General features: G+C 46.7%; 1 protein-coding gene across 9 annotated transcripts in view; it reads left to right on the forward strand.

Moving 5' to 3' along the window:
* B4GALNT1 (beta-1,4-N-acetyl-galactosaminyltransferase 1) overlaps positions 1–20,217 on the forward strand; it is a 693,972-nt gene that overhangs the window by 622,852 nt on the left and 50,903 nt on the right. For all 9 annotated transcript variants that reach the window (XM_085654571.1, XM_085654578.1, XM_085654574.1 and 6 more), the window contains one exon: positions 6,119–6,259. In XM_085654571.1, coding sequence (XP_085510697.1) covers positions 6,119–6,259 — 141 coding nt within the window. The remainder of the gene's footprint in view (positions 1–6,118; positions 6,260–20,217) is intronic.

Raw genomic sequence — 20,217 nt, forward strand, 5'->3', positions numbered from 1 at the left:
ATAATAATAAAAATAATAATAATGATAATACTATTGCTAGTAACAACAATCATCATCATCATAAAGTGCAAAATCTATAGTTTGCGTGATCCTGGTTATTTTCTGTGATCCTCACCTATCAAAAGAATCTACACATATCCTAGCCATGACTGGAATAACAGACTAAGAGATTTGGACTGGCTAGGGAAATCAGTCACTACCATCAGCATACTTGCCCTGAAGTAGCATACTTGGTAGTCATCTTCACAGGGAGGCCAATGACTAAATAGAACAGCATTCTACCACAACTGAGTACAGTTGATGATGCATTTCTCGTAAAACAATGTTATTCTAGCGCTATTCATCTGGTTCCCTTCACTTGTTTAAAATGACATTCTTGTTGAGGCTGATTACTGGCGAGGTGACATCCACTCTCATGTTTTGTATTTTTATATCCTGACATAATTTAGTAGATACAGAAACAATTTAAATTCAAAGGTCTTTCAGAAATTTCTGGAACTTGAGTTCGATGTCTGCAATTTATAACCAGGCTGCTTTTATGGCTAAAGCATACAGCCCAGACGAATTCTCCTAAATGTATCGAATATAAGAACCATTTTGCAAGGCATAAATAGCAAGGAGAGAGGGAGCCAAAAATCAGATTTAGCTACTACCATCGCTAATTCTACTACTATCAATCGTTTTTAAAATGTAATCAATAATTGCAATAGTAAAAAAAAAAACTAGATACTTAATGACAGTAATGATTATTATAGTAATAGATGTAATACTAATAATAATAATGATAATAACAGTGATTACAACGCAATCAGTAATGTTGATAACATTATTCAACACTATTAATACTAGTCAAAATAGAAAATCAATAATCATCTTATCAGTGACAGTTACAATACGTCTATTAAAACCATTATTAATAATGCCTTTAACCCAAGTAATAGTATGAATCATGTTAGTAATAATATTAATGATAACAGCATTAATGTCAATAACAACAGAAATACAATTAAGAATATCAAGATTAAATGTCAATAATATATGGGAGAAAGAACCCCCTTTGATATAAGGATTTTACCAACTACTGGGGAGATCCATGGCCACATAGAGGAATGATGCCGAAGGTGAGTTCTTTTATAAGGTCATGGAATTCGGAGGTGACTTGCAGCATCCTTTTATTGTATGCTCGAGGATATTGTATTCCTTATAATAAATACTTTTCCCACAAACTACTTAAATCCTTAGTGTCTTGCTCTTCCATGTTTGTTGCAGACACGAAGAATACTCTGGACTGCAAAACTGAGCACACCATTTAGTCATTTTTGCCACAAGATATTAGAATCAGTTTCATGAATTAGATTTAGAAATGTTACAGTTTCTATATTTCCCGTAATGACCTATAAATAAATACGTTGCGATAAATATCTCTTTCTGCTGAATGCTTTTTAGTTTAGAAAAACATACCAGAAGTAGGAAAATGCAGCCCCTGTTTTCGTTCTTTTAATCTCTGCTGCAATTATGCTCTTCTACCTGCCTTTGACCCTGGCTGCTGACGGCAGGCATTGTTCCATCAGATCTCAACTGTAATAAGTTATTACAGTTGAGAGGATACAGCATTTCTTTATTTCGTATGACTAGAAACATCACAGGTTGCATGTAATAAGGAAAACAGAGATGGTCTTTTTACATAGATTGCAGGCCACCATGTATGGTATAGGGGATAAAGTACCCCCCTTTGTACATTATGAGTGTATTGAAAGTCGCCTAGGAGTTCTGTGACCATATAGCACCTTATTGCTGCTGGCCGACTGCCTGTATTGGTCACAGAATGCCATCCTCTGTAATGTAAAGCAAGGGGTAATTTAATGTTGTTTAATCAGCGGGAATGTAAATTAATAACATCAGTGGTCAAATGTGTCTTCAGATTGGTCCTGGTGGTAGTATGTATGACCTAATGTCAGTTGAAATAGTCTCTGACTCAAGATTCTCTTAATTTCTTGTCTCCCTGCAGTGTGTGCTGCCTTGACAAGAGTGATTCTTTTCTCTATGGCTAGAGAGTCAGGAGTCTATTTCAATTGACATTACGTCTTACTACCACTTAGACCAATCTAAAGTCACATTTGACTACTGGTTGTATTAATTTGCATTCTTTCACTTCCCTTCCCATATATTGGTACCGTTGGCAGAGAGGGATTTATAGTCCTGAAGAATGCCTTGCACCTCATTTGAGGGTGTCTGTTGGACAGAAACATGTTAACCTCGTTGGACATGTCGAATGAACTTTGTTTCCCTTGTTAATCTACCATTGGGGATGTGAATAAAGTTCCTCATTTCTACCAATAGGTAGTTTTAATTACACACATTCTCCCTGCCTTTCATTAATAGCACGACCTATTACATACGCCTGTTTTTGAGATGGGATCCCTACTTGATCTGCTTAAGAAGGCACCTCAAGAGCTCCGCTTTAGGAGGGAAGTAGCTCGCACTATGTGCTACCCTAAGGAGGAGCCCAATGATGAAGCATGCCACCTGAAGGTGGGTGAGGGCCTGTTGTCATTTAAAATGAACTGTCAGTGCATCCTCAACTCTTTCAGTATGATGCCCCGCTTACTTCGCATCCAACAGGGGGCTCTTTAATAAGAATTAAAGAACAGTACCACATAGAGAGAGATTATAGACTCCCAAGTATTATAGAGCCTTAATATCACTAATGTGGTAATAATAAGACAATATTCATAACACATGCATGATGATGATGATGATTATTATTGATATTAATGTTATCATTGGTAGTATTATTATTATTATCGTTGTGTTGATATTATTAAAACTAAATTAATTACTACGTGTACCAAAATTAATGATAACGATATTGGAATAAGATTTAGTGTAAGAATAGATAGACTACTTCCTGTAAAGAACACAAGTACCAATTATAAACTTGTAAACTTGGAGATTTATAGAGCGCAGTTGTTGCCCGAAGGCGTCCAAGCGCTAGGATAACCGTGACCTACAGAGAGCAGGGAAGGGGAGAAAAAAAAGAAAAGACAACGGTTTAGCAGGCAGATGTGAAAAGGTGGGTCTTCAGTTGCTTGCGAAACATAGTAAGGTTCTGGGTAGCTCTAAGATGAAGTGGTAGAGCATTCCAGGCCTTAGATGCGTTGTACATGAACGTCCTTACGCCGGTTCTAGATCTTTTTATTCTTGGGACTACTGCTAAGAGAGTCTGGCTGGAACGAAGACTGCGATTTGGGATGTAATGAGTGATCAGATCACGGGTAATGAAAGGTCCCATGTCCCAGAAGGCTTGATGGGCTATACATAGCGCCTTGAACAGAACTCTCTGCCGGACCGGTAACCAATGGAGGCTAGTCAGTCCGGTCCTCACTGAGTGTCTGTGCGGGATTTTAAGTAGAAGGCGAGCTGCGCTGTTCTGTACAGTTTGCAGCCTCCGAAGGGTGTATTCAGGTGCACCCAGATAAAGTGCGTTGTTAAAATCAAGACGGGAGTGAATGAGCCCTTGAATGGCAGCCTGTTTGGCTTCCAGGGGGAGGAGGGGGAAGATTTTATTTAGCACTCTCAGAATGCCAAAACATGTGGCTGACAGTTTTGTGGCTTGGACATTGAAAGACAGTGAGCTGTCCAGCCATACCCCAAGACTTTTGATGGTGTTTTTTGGGGTTGGAGGCGGTCCTAGGCATGGGGGCCATAGGGAAGGGGGAAGTGCCGGCTCTGAGGGTCCTAGGAGCATCAGCTCAGTTTTTTCTCCGTTCAATTTCAGGGATGATGACGACATCCAGCTCCTCACTTCCTCCAGGCATTCTCTGAGCCCGCCTGGCGCAGTTCGAGATGCCTCCTGCGCCAGTGCAACCACCAGCTGCGTGTTGTCCGCATATGAGATGATTTTAACTCCAAATGGGCGGACGACACTGGCCAGTGGTCTCATATATAGGTTGAATAGAGCAGGGCTCAGAGAGGAGCCCTGAGGAACTCCACAATTTAGAGGTCTACTGGAGGAAGCTGAGTCGCCATCAAAAACCCTGAAAAATCTGTTCCTCAGAAAGGATTCAAACCATGCCCAAGCTTTATCCTTGATCCCCACACAGGACAGGCGGCTTAGTAGGGTGTCATGACACACTGTGTCGAAGGCCGCGCTTAGATCAAGGAGGATCACTGCCACTGATCCTCCCTGATCCAAGATTTTTCTCGCTTCCTCTACGACCATGAGGAGGGCGGTCTCTGTCCCGTGCTTAGGTCTGAAACCCGTCTGAGTGGGATCCAGTATGTGGTGGTCCTCTAGATAGTTCACTAACTGTTGGTTCACATATTTCTCCAGAACCTTGCTCAACCAAGGGAGCAGAGAAATAGGGCGGTAGTTAGCCAGATCAGACGGGTCCAGATTGGGTTTCTTGATCAGTGACCTAACCATGGCCTGCTTCCATACGGATGGAACGGTGCCAGAGGAGATGGAAGAGTTTAATACCTCTCTGATGACGGGCAGGATGGTATGGGATGCTGCCATTAGGATGTCAGGAGGGGCAGGGTCGGCCGGAGAACCTGATTTGACACTGAGGGCTAGTGATTCTAAAGTGGGGAGGTCTAGTGGGGGAAAGTGAGTTAAGCTGTAAGGGGTGGGGGAATGTGGCAGGCTAGGGAGGTTATTAGGTTGAGTAGACAGGTCGGTGTTTGGGGGAGAAAAAGTTGAATACATTTTATTGATTTTCTGATAGAAAAATTCGGCAATGTCATTACATTGGGTGACAGATTTCTCGACATGCACCACAGGGGATGGGTTCGTTAGCTTTTTAATGATCTGGAAGATCTCTTTGGGTTTAGATCTAGCATTCAGGATTTTTTCGGCGAAATACATCGACTGAGCTGCTTTTATTTGAGTTTTGTACTCGTTGATGGTTTCACGGTACCGGGTCTTGTTATCCGCCGATTTGTCTAAGCGCCAGCGTCTTTCCGCCCTTCTACAGAGACGCTTTTTTTCTCTGAGAGACTGGGTGTACCAAGGGGCGGTTTTTTGAGGCCGCTTCAGTACAGTCTTGCTCATTGGGAGAGTAGAGTCAAGAGTGTGGGAGATCCAGTTGGTATATGCCTGGTTTGCTAGGGCGGGATCATCCTGAATTTCTGGTTGTGAGCTAGCCAGTTTAGTGCACCACTTATCAACCTCAAGGCGCGTCCAGGCTCGCCTGAGTTTGGTGGTGGGAGCCGGAGGAGAGAATTTAGGTGTGGTCCATTTAAAGGGGATTAAAAAGTGGTCAGTCCAGGGTAGGGTAATGCCTGGGTCCACTGTGATCTCAGAACAATTTGAAAAAATTGGATCCAGTAGATGGCCTTTTTCGTGGGTGGGGGAGGAGACACGTTGAGTGAGTTGTAGAGCTGCTAGATCATCTGATAGGATAGCAGCTGAAAGGTCCGAGGGGGAGTCAAAATGTAGATTCAAGTCACCCAACACGGTAAAGCTAGAGGAGGTGCTGACTCTGCTGGCCACATTCGATGGCAGAGTTAGAAGAAACTGCTTAGGGAGGCCGGGCGGGCGATAAATAAAGGTGCCTGAGAAGCAGATGTTAGGAGAGAGGTTGATGTTAAAACCCATGCTCTCGCAGTCCGAGATGGTCTCAGGAGAGAGTCGACAATGATATTGCTCCTTATGGATAATTATACTGATATAATAACTCTTTTGGCCTTGTTACAGCCCGGATCTAAAGACGTAGGTAAAGGAACACCTCCTGATGCTCTGCCCTCTGGAGTAAAAGGACTGCTTAGCTGCTACTGAGCAATTACAAACAGAATAATACAGGTATCCAGGGCACGTAGTGATAAAATAGGTTTCAGTACAGTTCAATTACATGGAACATATATTGGAAGGAAGGGGCTTCAGCAATTAAGCAGGGGATCCCCGCTGACCTCACATAGTGATATTCCCCAGATGATTGAAGGTTGGAAAAGTTTGGAAAAATATACCACTGGTGAAAGCGCGAAGAGCCTTTGTACTTTTCTGCTGCCTTAACCGGATCCGCATATACAGCTATAACCTTGAGCTAGCGACACACTGATCGGAGGCTATTTGTTGATTACTATTCTAAATGTCCTGTTTTCTTTCTCCAACTTATAGGGGTGGTTTGCTGGGCGTAACCTGGCAATTTCTCAAGTCACCACTAAATACGTCTTATGGGTGGACGATGACTTTATCTTCTGCCCCCGAACCAAGGTGGAGAAGTTAGTGGACATCCTGGAGAAAACGTCACTAGACCTGGTGAGTTAGACTTCATGCCGATGATCATCATAGAGTTGAAGAATTGGTCAGACTTCCAGAAGTCTCTTCACTATATATTGAACATGTAGCACTTATGATACGAAGTAAACACATATAATACATAGATTATATTATATAAAGTACCTACACATGTATTTATTGATTAATTTTTCGATTTTCTGGACCACAAGGAAAGCCTTTTTTGTAGGAAAAATTGTAGTTTGTTGATCTCTGTCTATGGGCCTGCTGGCCCTGAGAACTTACACAAAAACATATTTGAAATACTAAGGGGGCTTCTCAATTAGAAGGATCTTTACATCCTGCAACCTGTTTTTCTTGAGGAGAAATGACAGCTCAATGTGGAGGATGCAGGTAGCGTGTCATCACCTCTCAAGAAAGTTGACTCACTCTTGCCGTGAGCATGTAGTTGCTGTCATGTCCTGCCTGGTGTTGTTAAATTGAATCTTCCTGTTTGACAACATTTTTTACGTTCTTTTTTAATTGCCAGACTGCATTTTCTCTATTAAAGGCAACGTTCAGAATATGGACTTTTCAACAAGGTGGGGTGACTGTTTGCTTTATTGGCAGAAAATTCTAACTTTGTTGAAACAGTTTTCAGCAATATGCATGGGATCAAACTTTTTGAAACGCTACCACCTAATAAATAAATGGAGTAATTGAAGGATTTAAGGAATAATTTACCATCAGTTTATCCCATTTTGTAAACCTTGACAGAAGAGAAAATTGAGTAGGTGATCTTAACAGGTAGTCTTGTGACTTCCTAATTTTCTGGGCGGAGAAACTTCAGAAATTTGGCCCGAAGAGGTTTCTCAGACTTAATTGATATTGTTCCAAGTCTTTTTTCATCTACATGTTATTCCCCCATTTAAAAGTACATTTGCTGAAACTCATTATTGCGGGGTGCAGAATGTAATTACCAATTTGTGGAGATCCCAAACATGTGTTAAGGTTCTCTAAATATTGTCTGAAGAGGGAAATATTTGCAATACCTAACCCCCATCTTGCGGACTGAAAATGTTGTACTTTATTTTCAGTGACATCCTCAAACATTCACTTTCCCTAGATCTATATATACATGATAGAGAATGTTAATTCCTTTAACTATAAAATGTGAGAAATAGTTTGATGGAAAAAGATAATTGTGTTAAATATTAAGGGGCCGATTCTGATGCGGTTAGGAAGGCCTCCTGACGGCATTTGCTCCGTCCGAATCGGATCGGGAACGTGTCTTACCGACTGAATCAGAAAGTTTTTTGCCCGACCGAGTATGATGCAAGTTAGGCGTTATGAATATCCCAGTCCGAACTTGATGGCATTTGGAATGACCGAGCCGTACAGAGCAGACTCGTACGTCCTACGGTCCACCTTTCCGAATGACCGATGAGGATGCTGGATTCTGACAGCCTTTCCGAATCGTGCTGTCTGACTCGCATCAGCAGTCGGAATCAGACTTTGTGGGCCTGTAGCAGGCGCCCCTGCACCTGGAGCCTTCCCAATCGGGCCTGTCGGGGTACCCATGGCTCACCCCTTACCAGCCATGCACAGTGTGAGAGGCACCAGGGGACTGCCACATGGTGCCTGATTGTCCCTAGCCACCCCTTTCTTGAATGGGAGCCTATGCATTCGGTCAGAACATAGGCTCCCACTGAAGTCAATGGGAGTTCGACCGAACCATATCTGGAAGCATCTGTAAGCATCGTACTCGGTCGATCGGACTCTCCCGATCCGAGTCAGTCGGAAACCATTCCCAAACCGATTCGGTCTGAATAATTTCCAAACCGCATCGGAATCTGGCCCTTAGTGTGTGCGGAGACTTTGCATGGATATGTTATGTGTCGGATGCTACCTTGTAACAGAATCAAAACATGCCTCCAATCTGATAAAAGTTAAGCTGCTGGTCCCTGGTTTAAGCGAAAAATAACAAACCACTCAAATGTACGTCTTTGGTCACATCTCCCAATGCAACCTACTAGAGAGTTGCTAAGTTAGCAGAATCTGATCGCAAGTGTTTTCAACTCACCACACTGCTGCAAAATTGCCATATGTACTGTGTAAAACTTTTGCATTGTCCTGGCATTTTAGCTAACAGCACTTTCACACTGGGACTTGTTTGTTTATTCCATTACATTGTAGTTTACTTATAAAGTGCTCATGTCTCAAAGACCTCCTTGCCTCCTCATCGTCGCTTCTGGTACCAGTGATCACCTACGAGGCTCTGCCACCTGCCAAGCCTTCCCACGTCAATGTCTTCTAGTAATCTTATTACTTCCGTTGTTTCAAGTGCTAGTATGTAAGGCTCCTCCCCTTTCTGGGCGTTTCCTGCACGGTCCATGTTCGGTGTACCGTGCATCTGTGTGAAAGTAAATGGAATGTTGTTTTTGCTGTAATGTGAAATATGGTTTGCTTTTGGCCAACCTAGGGGGGTGACATCCTTGGCAGTTTGGGGCCCACAATGGCCCCCTCCTCTGTGCTGGTCTGGGTAAGGGAGAAGCGGGTTCTGCGTAGTGTGAGAACCGCATTGGTTGGCTCCAGGTCCTGAGCACATGCTCTGGTTATACATAGTTGGGGTCGGGGGTGGGGGGCGGTCCATACCATGGCGAGTTTTCTTATATGGTCTAATGGTTTAAGGTGTTAGACTCAATTGGTGTCACTACAGGGAGCAAAAGCCAGGGCTTGGCTGAAGCTATAGGGCCTGGTGTCAGCATCAATGGTCCCTTGTGCATGACATAATTAGAAGCCAGTGGTGTACCATTTGCTAGATCATTGGTCCCCAGTGACGCAGGAATCCGAGAGCTCATTCCGTTGCAGGGCAGTTGAAAGACCATTTACAGTGGTGGATGAAAAAGGAGCGTGCCTTTCTTGAGGGTCTAGAAATAAAATGAAAATGGTCAATGCCAGAGAAGGTGTACTCCTCGAACTGGAAGGAGTTAATGCGATACGGGATGCCCTTCAGAGCATTGCTTCCCGCCCGGAATATTCTTTGGTTCTGGTCAGGACTCACAATCAAGTACTTCAGCTGGCAAGGCGGCACAATGACCAGTGCCCAGCAAAAGGGGTCTCGGCGATTTTCCCATCGGCAGAATGTCACCTATTGGCAGTAATGGAAAATACATATTTCTGGGGTAGAAACTGTTCAAGCAGACAGATTGGGCTGCAATTTTAGGATCTCAATCTCATATAATCTGAGCGAGCAGTCCTTCCATCTGATAGTGGACATGTTTGACATAACCTGACCTTTTGGGACTCTAAATCTAATCAGGTTAAGTCACATATCCCAAGTAGGGTATATTTGGGGGTGTAGCGTCAGTGAGGGCGTTTGGGGGTTACACCACACTTAATACATGTATTTTCTTGTAAATAGTTGAGTACAGGTGCTTTCAGTCGGGTTTAGCGAGGTGTCAGTCGGATTTCACCTGGACATTTACATACACACATAGTCAATTCAAGCTTTATTCGACTGTAAATGTCATAAAAGCATATCACAATAAAACCATAAATCACAAGATTTAAAAATTGATTATTACAATAAAAATATGTATACACACATAGAAAAACGCATATACACGCGGTTTTGAAAAATGTGGGTTATTTTGCAAAATATAGTGATTGCAAAATATGGTGATACCCCTACCAACCCGCATTCCTCTCCCTTTTCATTGCCCCATAAGCCCTTCTCATGAACCCTGCTTGTGGAGTAATGTATTTTAGCATTATATTGTTGGAAAATCTGTAGCTCTCCCTCCCCCACCCACTCCCTCGCAATCTTACTGCCCAAGCTAATCCCTTGTATAGAAGAGCTATTGGTTAAAGAGTCCATGGGGTAGATTAATGTGGGACTTGCGCCCCTTTTACGCTGCCGTTGCGTCACTTTTGTGACGCAGCGGCGGCGTAATCCCTGCGCCACGTTGCGCCCCATTTATATCGTGACGCATCTATGGAGATGCGTCACGGTGTAAATCCCTGCGCCACGTGAAACCTGCGTCAGGTTTCACATGGGCGTTTCGACACAGGGGGGGGGGGCGTTCCGTCGCAGGAACGCCCCTGAAAAGTGACTCAGGCGTAAGGCTTGACGCACCATGTTAGGGATAGGGTAGGTTGGAACAGTGCTGGAGTTGCGTCACGCTTGCGAGCAGGCGCGCAACACCCATTGGGCTCACCAGGCTTCAGCCCCCCCGTCATGTATATCAGCCCGGCTGAGACAGCCTCGCGGGCTGGCGTCCGTCTAATTGCAGCCGGACCCGAGTACTTCACAGGTCTTTAAAAGACCATTTACTCGTTAATGAGGCTTTTGTTGCGTTTTCGCTCCTTCTTACAGCCACTCTGCCTATGGCTGGAAGAAAATCTTATTCAGCCCCCCCCACCTCCCCCCCGAAATTTGGCTCTAGTTGCCTGCCCGCTTGCGACGCAACTTCAGCACTGCGCCAACCTTACGCCGGCAGATGCGTCACGTATCTGCTTGTCCTTGCGCCACGATGCACCGCAGTGTAATTGCGGCGCATCTGCGGTGGCGCAAGGGCAAACTTGCGTGACGCATCTTCCCTGGCCCATTCATGCTGGTTTGCAGGGATGCGCCAGGGAACATAAATCTGCCCCCAAGAGTTCACGTCAGCAGCTACTTGGAACGTCTTTGTCGTTCTTAAACGTTTACAAGAGAAATCATTTACGGGAAACATGGCATGGATTTTATGCGCAGCGCTTCGAGGACGCCTTGGTGAAGGGGGCGGAGATGCTTGCACGAAGAACATAAAATAAAATAGAATGTATTAAATGTGTTTCTGACTTCCAGTGGGGGATCGGTATGTCGGATATACTAACAGAAAAGGACCTAACTCCGACTTGAGGTCTTGTTGATTTTTGATAGAAGAGCCCAGTAGTGGCAGCCACTGTTTAATTACTGTTTTGCCGAGGGAGGGGATTTTCTAATGATAAGTTGCGCCCCGAAGTGATTGGCACTTGTAGCGCCTAACAACATTTTTTTAATAGACTAGTAAGCATATAACTTACTAATGTGTTTTATTGTTTAGTTTGGAAAACTGTATAGGGTGAAATGATTTCAAATTCCATTTCATATATATCCGCAATTTTTAACTGTTCATGCACAATCAGCTTGGTTGAGGTACTTATGCTATAGAACAGAGTTATATTTGTAACACGGGTGGCCTCTAGTGGCCAGTTGGTGAACATGATGGGAAGTTGAAAAATATCTCCTCGCGGCCTCCGATCTACGATTTGTAGAATACGGTGGAATCTCATCTCACTCACGAGATAGTCACACCGCTGGCAAAATAAAATAGATTGAACCCTACATTCTTTCTTCCTTCTGGGTGGTCCCTCCTTGGACAATTCAGAAGCTTTCCTAACCAGATTCTTCTGTGCTTCAGTCGTAGTTGGATAAAGGGAATGGGAGTTCTCCTCGACAAGGAGGTATGGTAGAGCCTCCCCATTGTGGCCTGCAGTGTGGCAGAACTTAGGCCATATGTATCAACCTATTTTGCATTCGCAAATGATGCAAAATAGCCTTTCAAGATGTATGAAAGGCTTTGGCAGTGCATTTTAGAGAATCAATTTTTTTTGCGACTACCTAAAAATGCAACTACAAATAGGGAATCACAATTTGCAATTCTCTAAGAACATGTACCAAGCAAGCATTTTCTAAATGGAAATTGTGCATTTTGCTAATGCTATTATCATCGACTCGAAGTCAATGGTAACCATGTGCAAAATTTGAACAATACATTAAAAAATGCATTTTTCAAAGTGCCATGTAGTGCACACATGCCCATGCGTTTTCCTTGTGCACATTTTTTTTGGGGTGCTTCAGGGGGGCCTTAGGCCCCCAGGCACCCTTGGTTTTGCATTACCTAATTTGCGATTACCAATTAGGTAATCTCAAATTAGGTAATGCAAAACTATTTGCACCTATGAGCCTTTATGCCAATAAGAACGAATGAAGTAGTATTACCTCCTAGCGATGACCTAATTGCAATTGCCACTCTGTAGGAAGCGCATATTAGGTAATCGCTATTTCTTTACAAACCCTTTTTCATTCTTAAATAGCAATTACCTAAAATTCGCTATTTAGGGAAAGCAAAATGGATTCTTGATACATGTGGCCCTAAATAACCCTTTTGTACATTAGTAATAGCAATTACCAAATAGCAATTTGCAAAAAAATCGCTGTTTGGCAAACGCTATTACTATTGTTTGTACATCTGGCTCAAAGTGCCACATGTATCAAAAATCTATTTTGCATTGCATTTTGCATGCTCCAACTTTTGTTACAGGGGGCCAATATTGCAGCACTGCGGCAAAACCGGTGCCCAGTGACAACACCGGGCCCCACGAGTACAAAACTGGCCCACATCCCTCCGGCCTACTGGGGAAATGCTTGGTGCCAACTACGGCCAGTCCGGCCCTGCCTGTTACCCATGGTGTAAAGAACTTGCGTCAGGCGGTGTGTTTCAGGTTCCGTATCAGTAACGCCCCACATGCACTCCTGCATCCTCATGAGACACCTGTGTGCCAGAAATTGCCCCGCCTGATGACCAGTCGCTCAGCCAGGAGGTCAAAAGGGGATCAGGGCCCTATTGTGGAACAAAATCACCAATGTACCCACCACGCTGATTTCCAAAGTGCCGGTCCCTTCCTACCCATGCTGGTTCGAAATGAACCGATGGCGCCCAGTGGGATCTCCGGAGTGCATAATGACAATCCGGGCCGCAACCTTCAGCTCTCTATGGTGTCAGTCATACGCCACTTGAAGGGGGGCATTTGAAGACACGGGCAGTACTGAGCCCGGCAGGCACAGTTCTCGCATCAGTCTCAATGCCCCTGCTCTGACCCTGAGCCACCTTTGTTAGATGGCGGCAAGCCAGCCAACAGGTTGGCCACTGGAGCTGTGCCGCCAGGCAGTAGTGTTCAAACACAGGAGCTCCCAGTCCCCCATGCACCGTCTACATCTCCCTTTATTCCACACAAGGCCTCCTAACATTGTATTTAGTGTCTTAAATGTGCTGCAAGGGACATGGATTGGTAAATTAGTGAAGTAAAACAGGAGTCCCAAAAGCATAACCATTTTAGAGAGGGCAACCCGGGCCGGCACCATCAAGGGGAGAGAGCACCAGAAAGTAATTTGTGGTTGTACGGAAGAGATCGCCCTCCAGGATATCCTGAGTCGTATGATACATATTTATACCCAAATATCGAAAGGTGCGCAGCTCCCACTGTACAGCTTGTCCACCAATTGTTATGGGATGCGGAAGGCAGTCTGGGCGTAGTGGAAAAAGACATGCTTTATGCCAATTCACTCCCAGTCCTGATGGGGCCTAAAGTCCTCCAGTATATGCATGATACCTCCAATGCCACCACAGATGTCCCTGACGTACACAATGACATAATCTGCATACAGAGAGATGGCATGTGTGACGATGCCGACCGGTATGCCTCAGTCTTGCCCAGTCTGCTGAGGCCACTGTGCAGGAGGCTCCACCGCCAGGGCAAAGAGTGGTGGGAAGAAAGAGCAACCCTGGTGTGAGCCTCTGCCCACTGGCAGAAGGGCAGAGATACGACGGCCAATCCGTATCCTTACTAAGTATCTTATTATCACTGCCCATCAAAGATAGCGGTTTGTAGGAAGATACCTCTAGGGAGTCCCGACCTGGCTTCAGGAGTAAAACTGGAAGCACCTCACGCATAGATGAGGACAAACACCCCGTATTGAAGGCATTAGTATAAACCTTTAGTAGTTTGGGGTCAAATAGCGCTTCATGCATTTTATAAAAAGTCACGAATACTAGATTGTTGCTGCACTGGCACTGGGTTGTACAGGGACCAAAAATGTGCACAGAAAGCAACATGTATTGCCACCTGAGGGATGGTGACCATTGTCGAGGAAAGGCAGATGGCAGTTATTGACTCCATATCCATTGCGCTCTACAAAAGCCATGCCAAAAGGCAACCTGGTTTGTTTCCCTTCTCATTTCGTCTCGCCTGATATGCCCTGTAATCTATACACCGCAAGGTGTCGGGAATGACGGTCCCTTGTTTCAATCAGTTGTTACCGACCAGATCCCCCGCGAATGCAGCCCTCTCAAGTCCTGCTAAGGAGGATACTACCTGGGTGAGTTTTCCTCTGATCTCTACCTTTGCCCCAATGATTGCATGTATGCAGTGGACCCGTACCACAGTCTTGAGAGCTTCCCACTCTATCTGTCGCATGGTAGCAGTCCCATTATTTTCAGCTATATAGTTAGACTTTTTCATGTCATTTTTAAAAGACAGGGTCCTCCAGGGTCGGAGGTTGTAAATGCCAGGTGGGCATAAGCGGTGTAGGCACCCCCTACCCAGTGTGCAGCAGATGCGGACTATGGTCAGAGAGGGTCTTCCCCAAGTACCCCACCGCCATGACCTTGAGTTGAGGAGTAGCATGACAGAGGAAGCGATCAAGTTGGACATGTAACTTATGGGGTGAGGGGCAGTAGGAATATTCGCTGACATCTGAGTACAGCGCCCTCCAGCAATCAATTGCGGGGCCCACAGCCATGGACAGGTAAAGCTTACAGTTCCCACCCAGGCTGTACAATTCCCATTTTATTATAAAAGGCTCAAGAACAACAACAAAACAGAAAAAACAACTCCCAACCCCAGGGCGTCAGAGTAACATCTAGCTGCTCAAACAGTGAACCATAAGTCCTTTGAACGTAGGTCTCCTGGGCACTTCACAAACGTGCCAGAGTCCCTCAAGTGGGAGGCATGGCTTAGTAGTCCAACAGTACATCAGAAGTAAGCAGCCAGGGCCAAAATGGGGAGACCCAGAGGTGAATAGCCTGTAAGGAGAATAGTAACATCTATGCAGGCATAGGGGTGCCCGATCACTGTAGAGTAACAGCACCTCAGTACAAAGGTTGGTTGAGGAAGTTAGGCGCGCAGGAGCTGCGAAACAGGGGTGAGGGGGAAGAAGAAGTTGCTGCTCTGAGTCTCCATCAGTCAATGTCATCAGCCGTTTGCGCTGTAACTCTGGCAGGAAAATATAAGGTGACACTAGGCAGTGATGAGTGTGATTCTCGCACCGCTAGGACCTCTCCCGAGGCAACCATGACAGGAGATTCGCACCCTGGTCAGAAACTCCAACCACAGCCACCAGTGCCTCCATCCACTCCTGTGCCTCCATCAAGCCGGGATGTCGGCAGTCAGCACAGTACGTCTCCGCAGCTTGGGTCTTTTGCGTTTAACCCAGGACGATACCGAGGGCCGATCCCCAGTAGTGGGCTCCAGTCCTGATGGCACGTACTGCCTCTGCCCCACTCAATCCCATGCATCTGCCGGCTCCGGTTTTGTGGTGCGCAACCACTTTAAGCTTTGCAGGGAATAGCAGTGAATGTATGAGGCCTGCATCATGCAGTTTCCGCTTCACCTCCAAAAAGGAAGCCAACTGGCACTGAACCAACAACTTATATTCTAGGAATAGAAAAAGTTTCGAATTCTTGAAGGCAAGTTGACCGGACTATCTAGCAGCTCAGGGTATCGCGTCAGGCACCCGATGGGCTTGCTCCACTGCAAAGTAGGGAGATCTGCCCCCTCCAGGAGGCCAACAATGCTGAGGTTATTATCTCCCCACTGCATCCTCTACTCTGCCCTTCAGAAGGCGGACTGTGCGAGTAAGCTCTGCAACTTTGCTGACAATTTCCACAGTTGCAGGCTAGAGGGCTTGTATGGGCGACTCAATCCGGGAGACTCTGTACGACAGCACACATGGTCCTCCCTCAAGAGGTCCAGCTCCACCGCTACTGCCTCCACTCTGACACCGAGGCTGCTCCTGGTGCCAGAGATGGCAGCAAGAATCTTGTCCATCTTCGCTTCCATTGGGTCAGGCATCGCTGGGCCTGGTGGCACAACAACCCCCATGCAGGAGGGGGTTTACGGCTCATGGTGCGAGGATGCCCTGGAGGCAGCACCAACAAGGGGTTTCCTCTCGCCAACGACACCCTATTCAGCAAGCACATTGTCACCACATGGCGTAGTTGAACGTTAGAGCCACAGCAGCCTAGGAGGCCAAGGACATGGTGGGCAGCCGCAGCCAGGACCCGCCGTTCCCACAAGCCAGCAGGCCAGGGAGGTATGGGCAGTCCCAACAACTGGGCACCATAGTGAAATACAGTGGGACGGGGGAGGGGGTCATCAACCCCCAGCGTGTGGCCCTTTAGCTCACCTGTCCAGGTAAGGCAAGAACAGAGACAGGGGAGATGCCCCCAACCAGTCAGGATCCCAGAAAGTCCCCAACCAGTCAGGATCCCAGGAAGTGCTAAACAGAGGGGCTGCCGTCCCCCCAGAGCCCAAATAGCCTTTGGGAGGCACGCGCAGCCCCCCGCGTGCTTTGTCAGGCTATTGTAGGCCTCACCTCCCAGCCGCCAACAAACTCCAGGCGACTCAACCTGTGCACAAAACTGTGCTCTATCACTTTTGTCCCTTCCTATGGCTGCTCCAGGAAGTCCCCTATTGCCTCAATGCCTCCTACACTCCACTCCAGTGAGCACTTACACACCTCTCCGCCGGGGGGGGGGGGGGGGGGGGCTCACTGTGCCTTTCGTCATCCTAGGCCGTGCTCTCCCTATTGCAGGTCATTCGCTGCCAGTGCAGCCTCTCTTACTGCCCTGGGGGTTATGCTCTGCCCTAGTGAATGCTGACACACTTCTCTGTCAGAAGGTCATAGCGCTGCAAGCAGCTCTGGCCCGGGCTACCCGCAATGCTGGTCCTTTGCCACCAGTGTAGCCTATGCGGTATGTCGCACTGTCCCGGGGTCTTGAGCGGAGAACCTCTCTCTTCACCCACTGTTGTCTACACCCTGCTAGGCTTGAGCGGTCGGCTGTGCACTTCTTGAACCTCAGGCGGCCTCGGCTCCACGACACAGGCCCCGCCCCGTTTTTTCCTGACGGGGCATGTGAGAAGTTGGCCTGATGTATGATGTCACTAGTTCTAGTGTACACCTTATATCAGTCCAAACAACCCTTATGGTGATTGGTTGTAAAGTCAACCTTATAGACCAGCTATCCTAGTGGTAGCATGGACAAGAGCAGTCTTAGGCTAAACTCTGAATGGCATGTGAAGCCAGCTGTGATACCATATATAATCCCTTGAATACCAAATGAAAGGACACCACATAGATATATATATAAAATAAAGTGTATTTATTCTAGTCAAACCCTCAGCACTCTTTATGAGATTAGAGGTAAGTACAACACAGTCTTATTTAAGCATACATTAAGTCACACAGGTAAGTAATACAGTTAGGCCCTAGGGGCCACGCAAACCATATACTAAAGAAGTGGTATAAGGACCACTGTCATGGAAATAGGATAGGCCTAGGCCTAGGGAATCGCTGGGGCTACACTACACTAGCAACAGTTAGGAAGTGGGAGGCCCACGGGATTCAGGTGCAGAGTGGAAACACTCACGCGTAATGCGTAAAAGTCGATAGAATTACTAGCAGTTAGAAATTAACAGTTTAAGGACACTTCTGAAGCAGCTAGAGAGTCGAGACTCGGAAACTAGACCCTAGGATAGTCAATACCCTTGTGAGCACCGAAGTACCCAAGTTACCTAGCCCACAGGCTGCGGGTGCATAGGTGTGAACTTGCGTCGGGTTTCGTCGTAGACTTCTATGGATGCCTGAAGGAAAGTTGCTGACAGGCGGTCAGTGAAGAGTGTCCGGTGGATCCCAAGGCTGGGATCAAGAAGAGAGGAGACCTGCAAGCAGAAGGGACAGAGTCAAGGTCACTAGCCAGTGACCACGTGGAACCAGGAAGGAACCAGGCGATGTCGTGAAGATTGAAGGTGAAGCTTGTCGCCGCAGCCACGGGGACCAGGAAACGTCGAGGACGACCAGGAGGCGAGCTGTCCCACGAAGGCTCTTGCTGTCGGCGGTGTCGAAGTTGAACTAGGACTCACCAAGCCTTGGCAAGCGGAACCCACGAAGAACGGAGGACTTGCTTCTGGTGCAGACCAGGAAGGTCTGGGGTGCTTCTCTTTTGCAAGGAAGCGGGAGCCAGTCTGGAGGAGCCAAACCAGCAGTGAAGATATCTGGGTGCGTCGTCACAAAGGCCACTAGCCAACGGGCAAGCAACCGGACAGACGCGGCAAGCAGGAAAATGCAGAAGGGCCCTACGCAGGACTCGTGGAGTGTGGGGGGGCTGATCTTCGGTGCAGATGGTGCTTGGGGTTGGGGCTTCTCAATCCCCGGTGCACAACTTCGAGGGTGCCTCAGAAGCTGCGCTGGAAGATACTGGCCACTTTTCCCAGGTAGCCGGTCCCACGTCTCTCGTCGCCTCCACGGATCTCAGCTCGGCTGTGGATGTGGATTACGGTCGGAGAAGTCTGGAAGTCAAGGCTCTGGTCGGGCTCTGCAGTCGGTCCCTCGTAGAACTTCAGCAAAGCAAAGGGTAGTTTCTTGATGGTGCCTGTTTGCAGAGGGTAGCCACTCCTTGGCCACAAGGGAGATTCTTCAGTCTTCTTCTTTCGTCGAATGTCGAAGGTCCAGAGTTTCTGTTCAAGTTGCAGGTTCAGGATAATCTAATCTCCTGGGGCCCAGCTACCACTCTTATACTAATCTGGGGGGCTGGGTTACCTGCTAGGTCACGCCTTATGGGTGGGACCTGGGAGGGGGGTGGTTACACCCCCTTCCCTTTGTCCAGTTTTGCGCCAGGACTGGGGCTGGTGTGCCCCAGCACCGGTTTGAACTGGACTATGCATGGGACACCTTGTGTGCCCCAGGCATGTCTCATTCCTTTCAGCCCTCCCTGCCCCAATACACTAAAGTCTGTCTGGGGAGGTGCTAGCACCTCCCCAAGCAGGAAACCTATTGTCCAAGCCTCCCTTGCCGGGATCACTCCCAGCAGCAGGAGGTCAGACTTGTGTCTGTGGCAGCAGCATCCATTTTGTGATGCTGAGGCTTTGGTTAGAGTTAAACAGCAAAGTAGGATTTTAACATGTCTCTCCCTCTAGAAGGGGGGAATAATATCCTCATCACCAGAAATGGTATGGGGGTATTATTCCAAAGTGTTAGACACCTTACACGACATGTTTTGATAAAGCCAAACCATAGTTACCATAACCGTTTAAGATTATAAGGCACTTTAAGAGTATATGGTAGGCTATATCATAGAAGAGCTATAAGGACTTGGTTCCGAAAGCTGCAGACAGGCTCAGCTCATGCTAGAGCACCATCGCACATGTTACCAAGCACTCTGCCTCCAGGATTGTTAAGGCCTGCCATAGGAGTGACTGATAGGTACACATGTGTCTATATATAAGGGTAGATATAGACATACTATATCTAAGCAAGGGGTGATTACACGACCTTGCCCCAGCTGAGTGATCAGCCAGTTGTGTCTGATTGGAAGGCCAGACCAGGGGTGGCATAATACATGCTGCAGCCCCTGGGAGGCCTAGGGTACACCTATGCCCTGGGTACCTAGGGTACACTGTACAGGGTCCAATAAGGTGATCCTTACCAATTGGGAATGTACCTAGGGTACATGGAGTACATTTTAAAGAGAGAGCAGACAGCCTGAGACCCTGAATGGCAGGATCTCAGGCCAACTAAGTCGAAAAACCAGCTAGACACTAGGCAAAAAGTTGGGGGTAACCATAGTCAGATATCCACCTTCCTACAGGGCACATTTCACGTAACCCCTGCCGTCTCCTCCAGTGCCCGGCCGCCCAATTACAACGGATGCTGGATCTTCTTCCTGAGCGAGATAAGGCATCTGCTATTTTGTTCTCACTTCAATCACACAATCTACATAACTCCAGTTTTCCTCTACTACAGAATTTACACCACATTGTTTTTTTTTTTGTTAAAATTTTTATTAGAAACCGTTGGTACACAATAAAATACAGACAAGGGCCTACAACCACCAGGGCCGGCCGCTATAGAGCCCGAG

Source organism: Triturus cristatus, chromosome 4_1 (assembly GCF_964204655.1).
Source record: "Triturus cristatus chromosome 4_1, aTriCri1.1, whole genome shotgun sequence".
NCBI classification, from domain to species: Eukaryota; Metazoa; Chordata; class Amphibia; order Caudata; family Salamandridae; genus Triturus; species Triturus cristatus.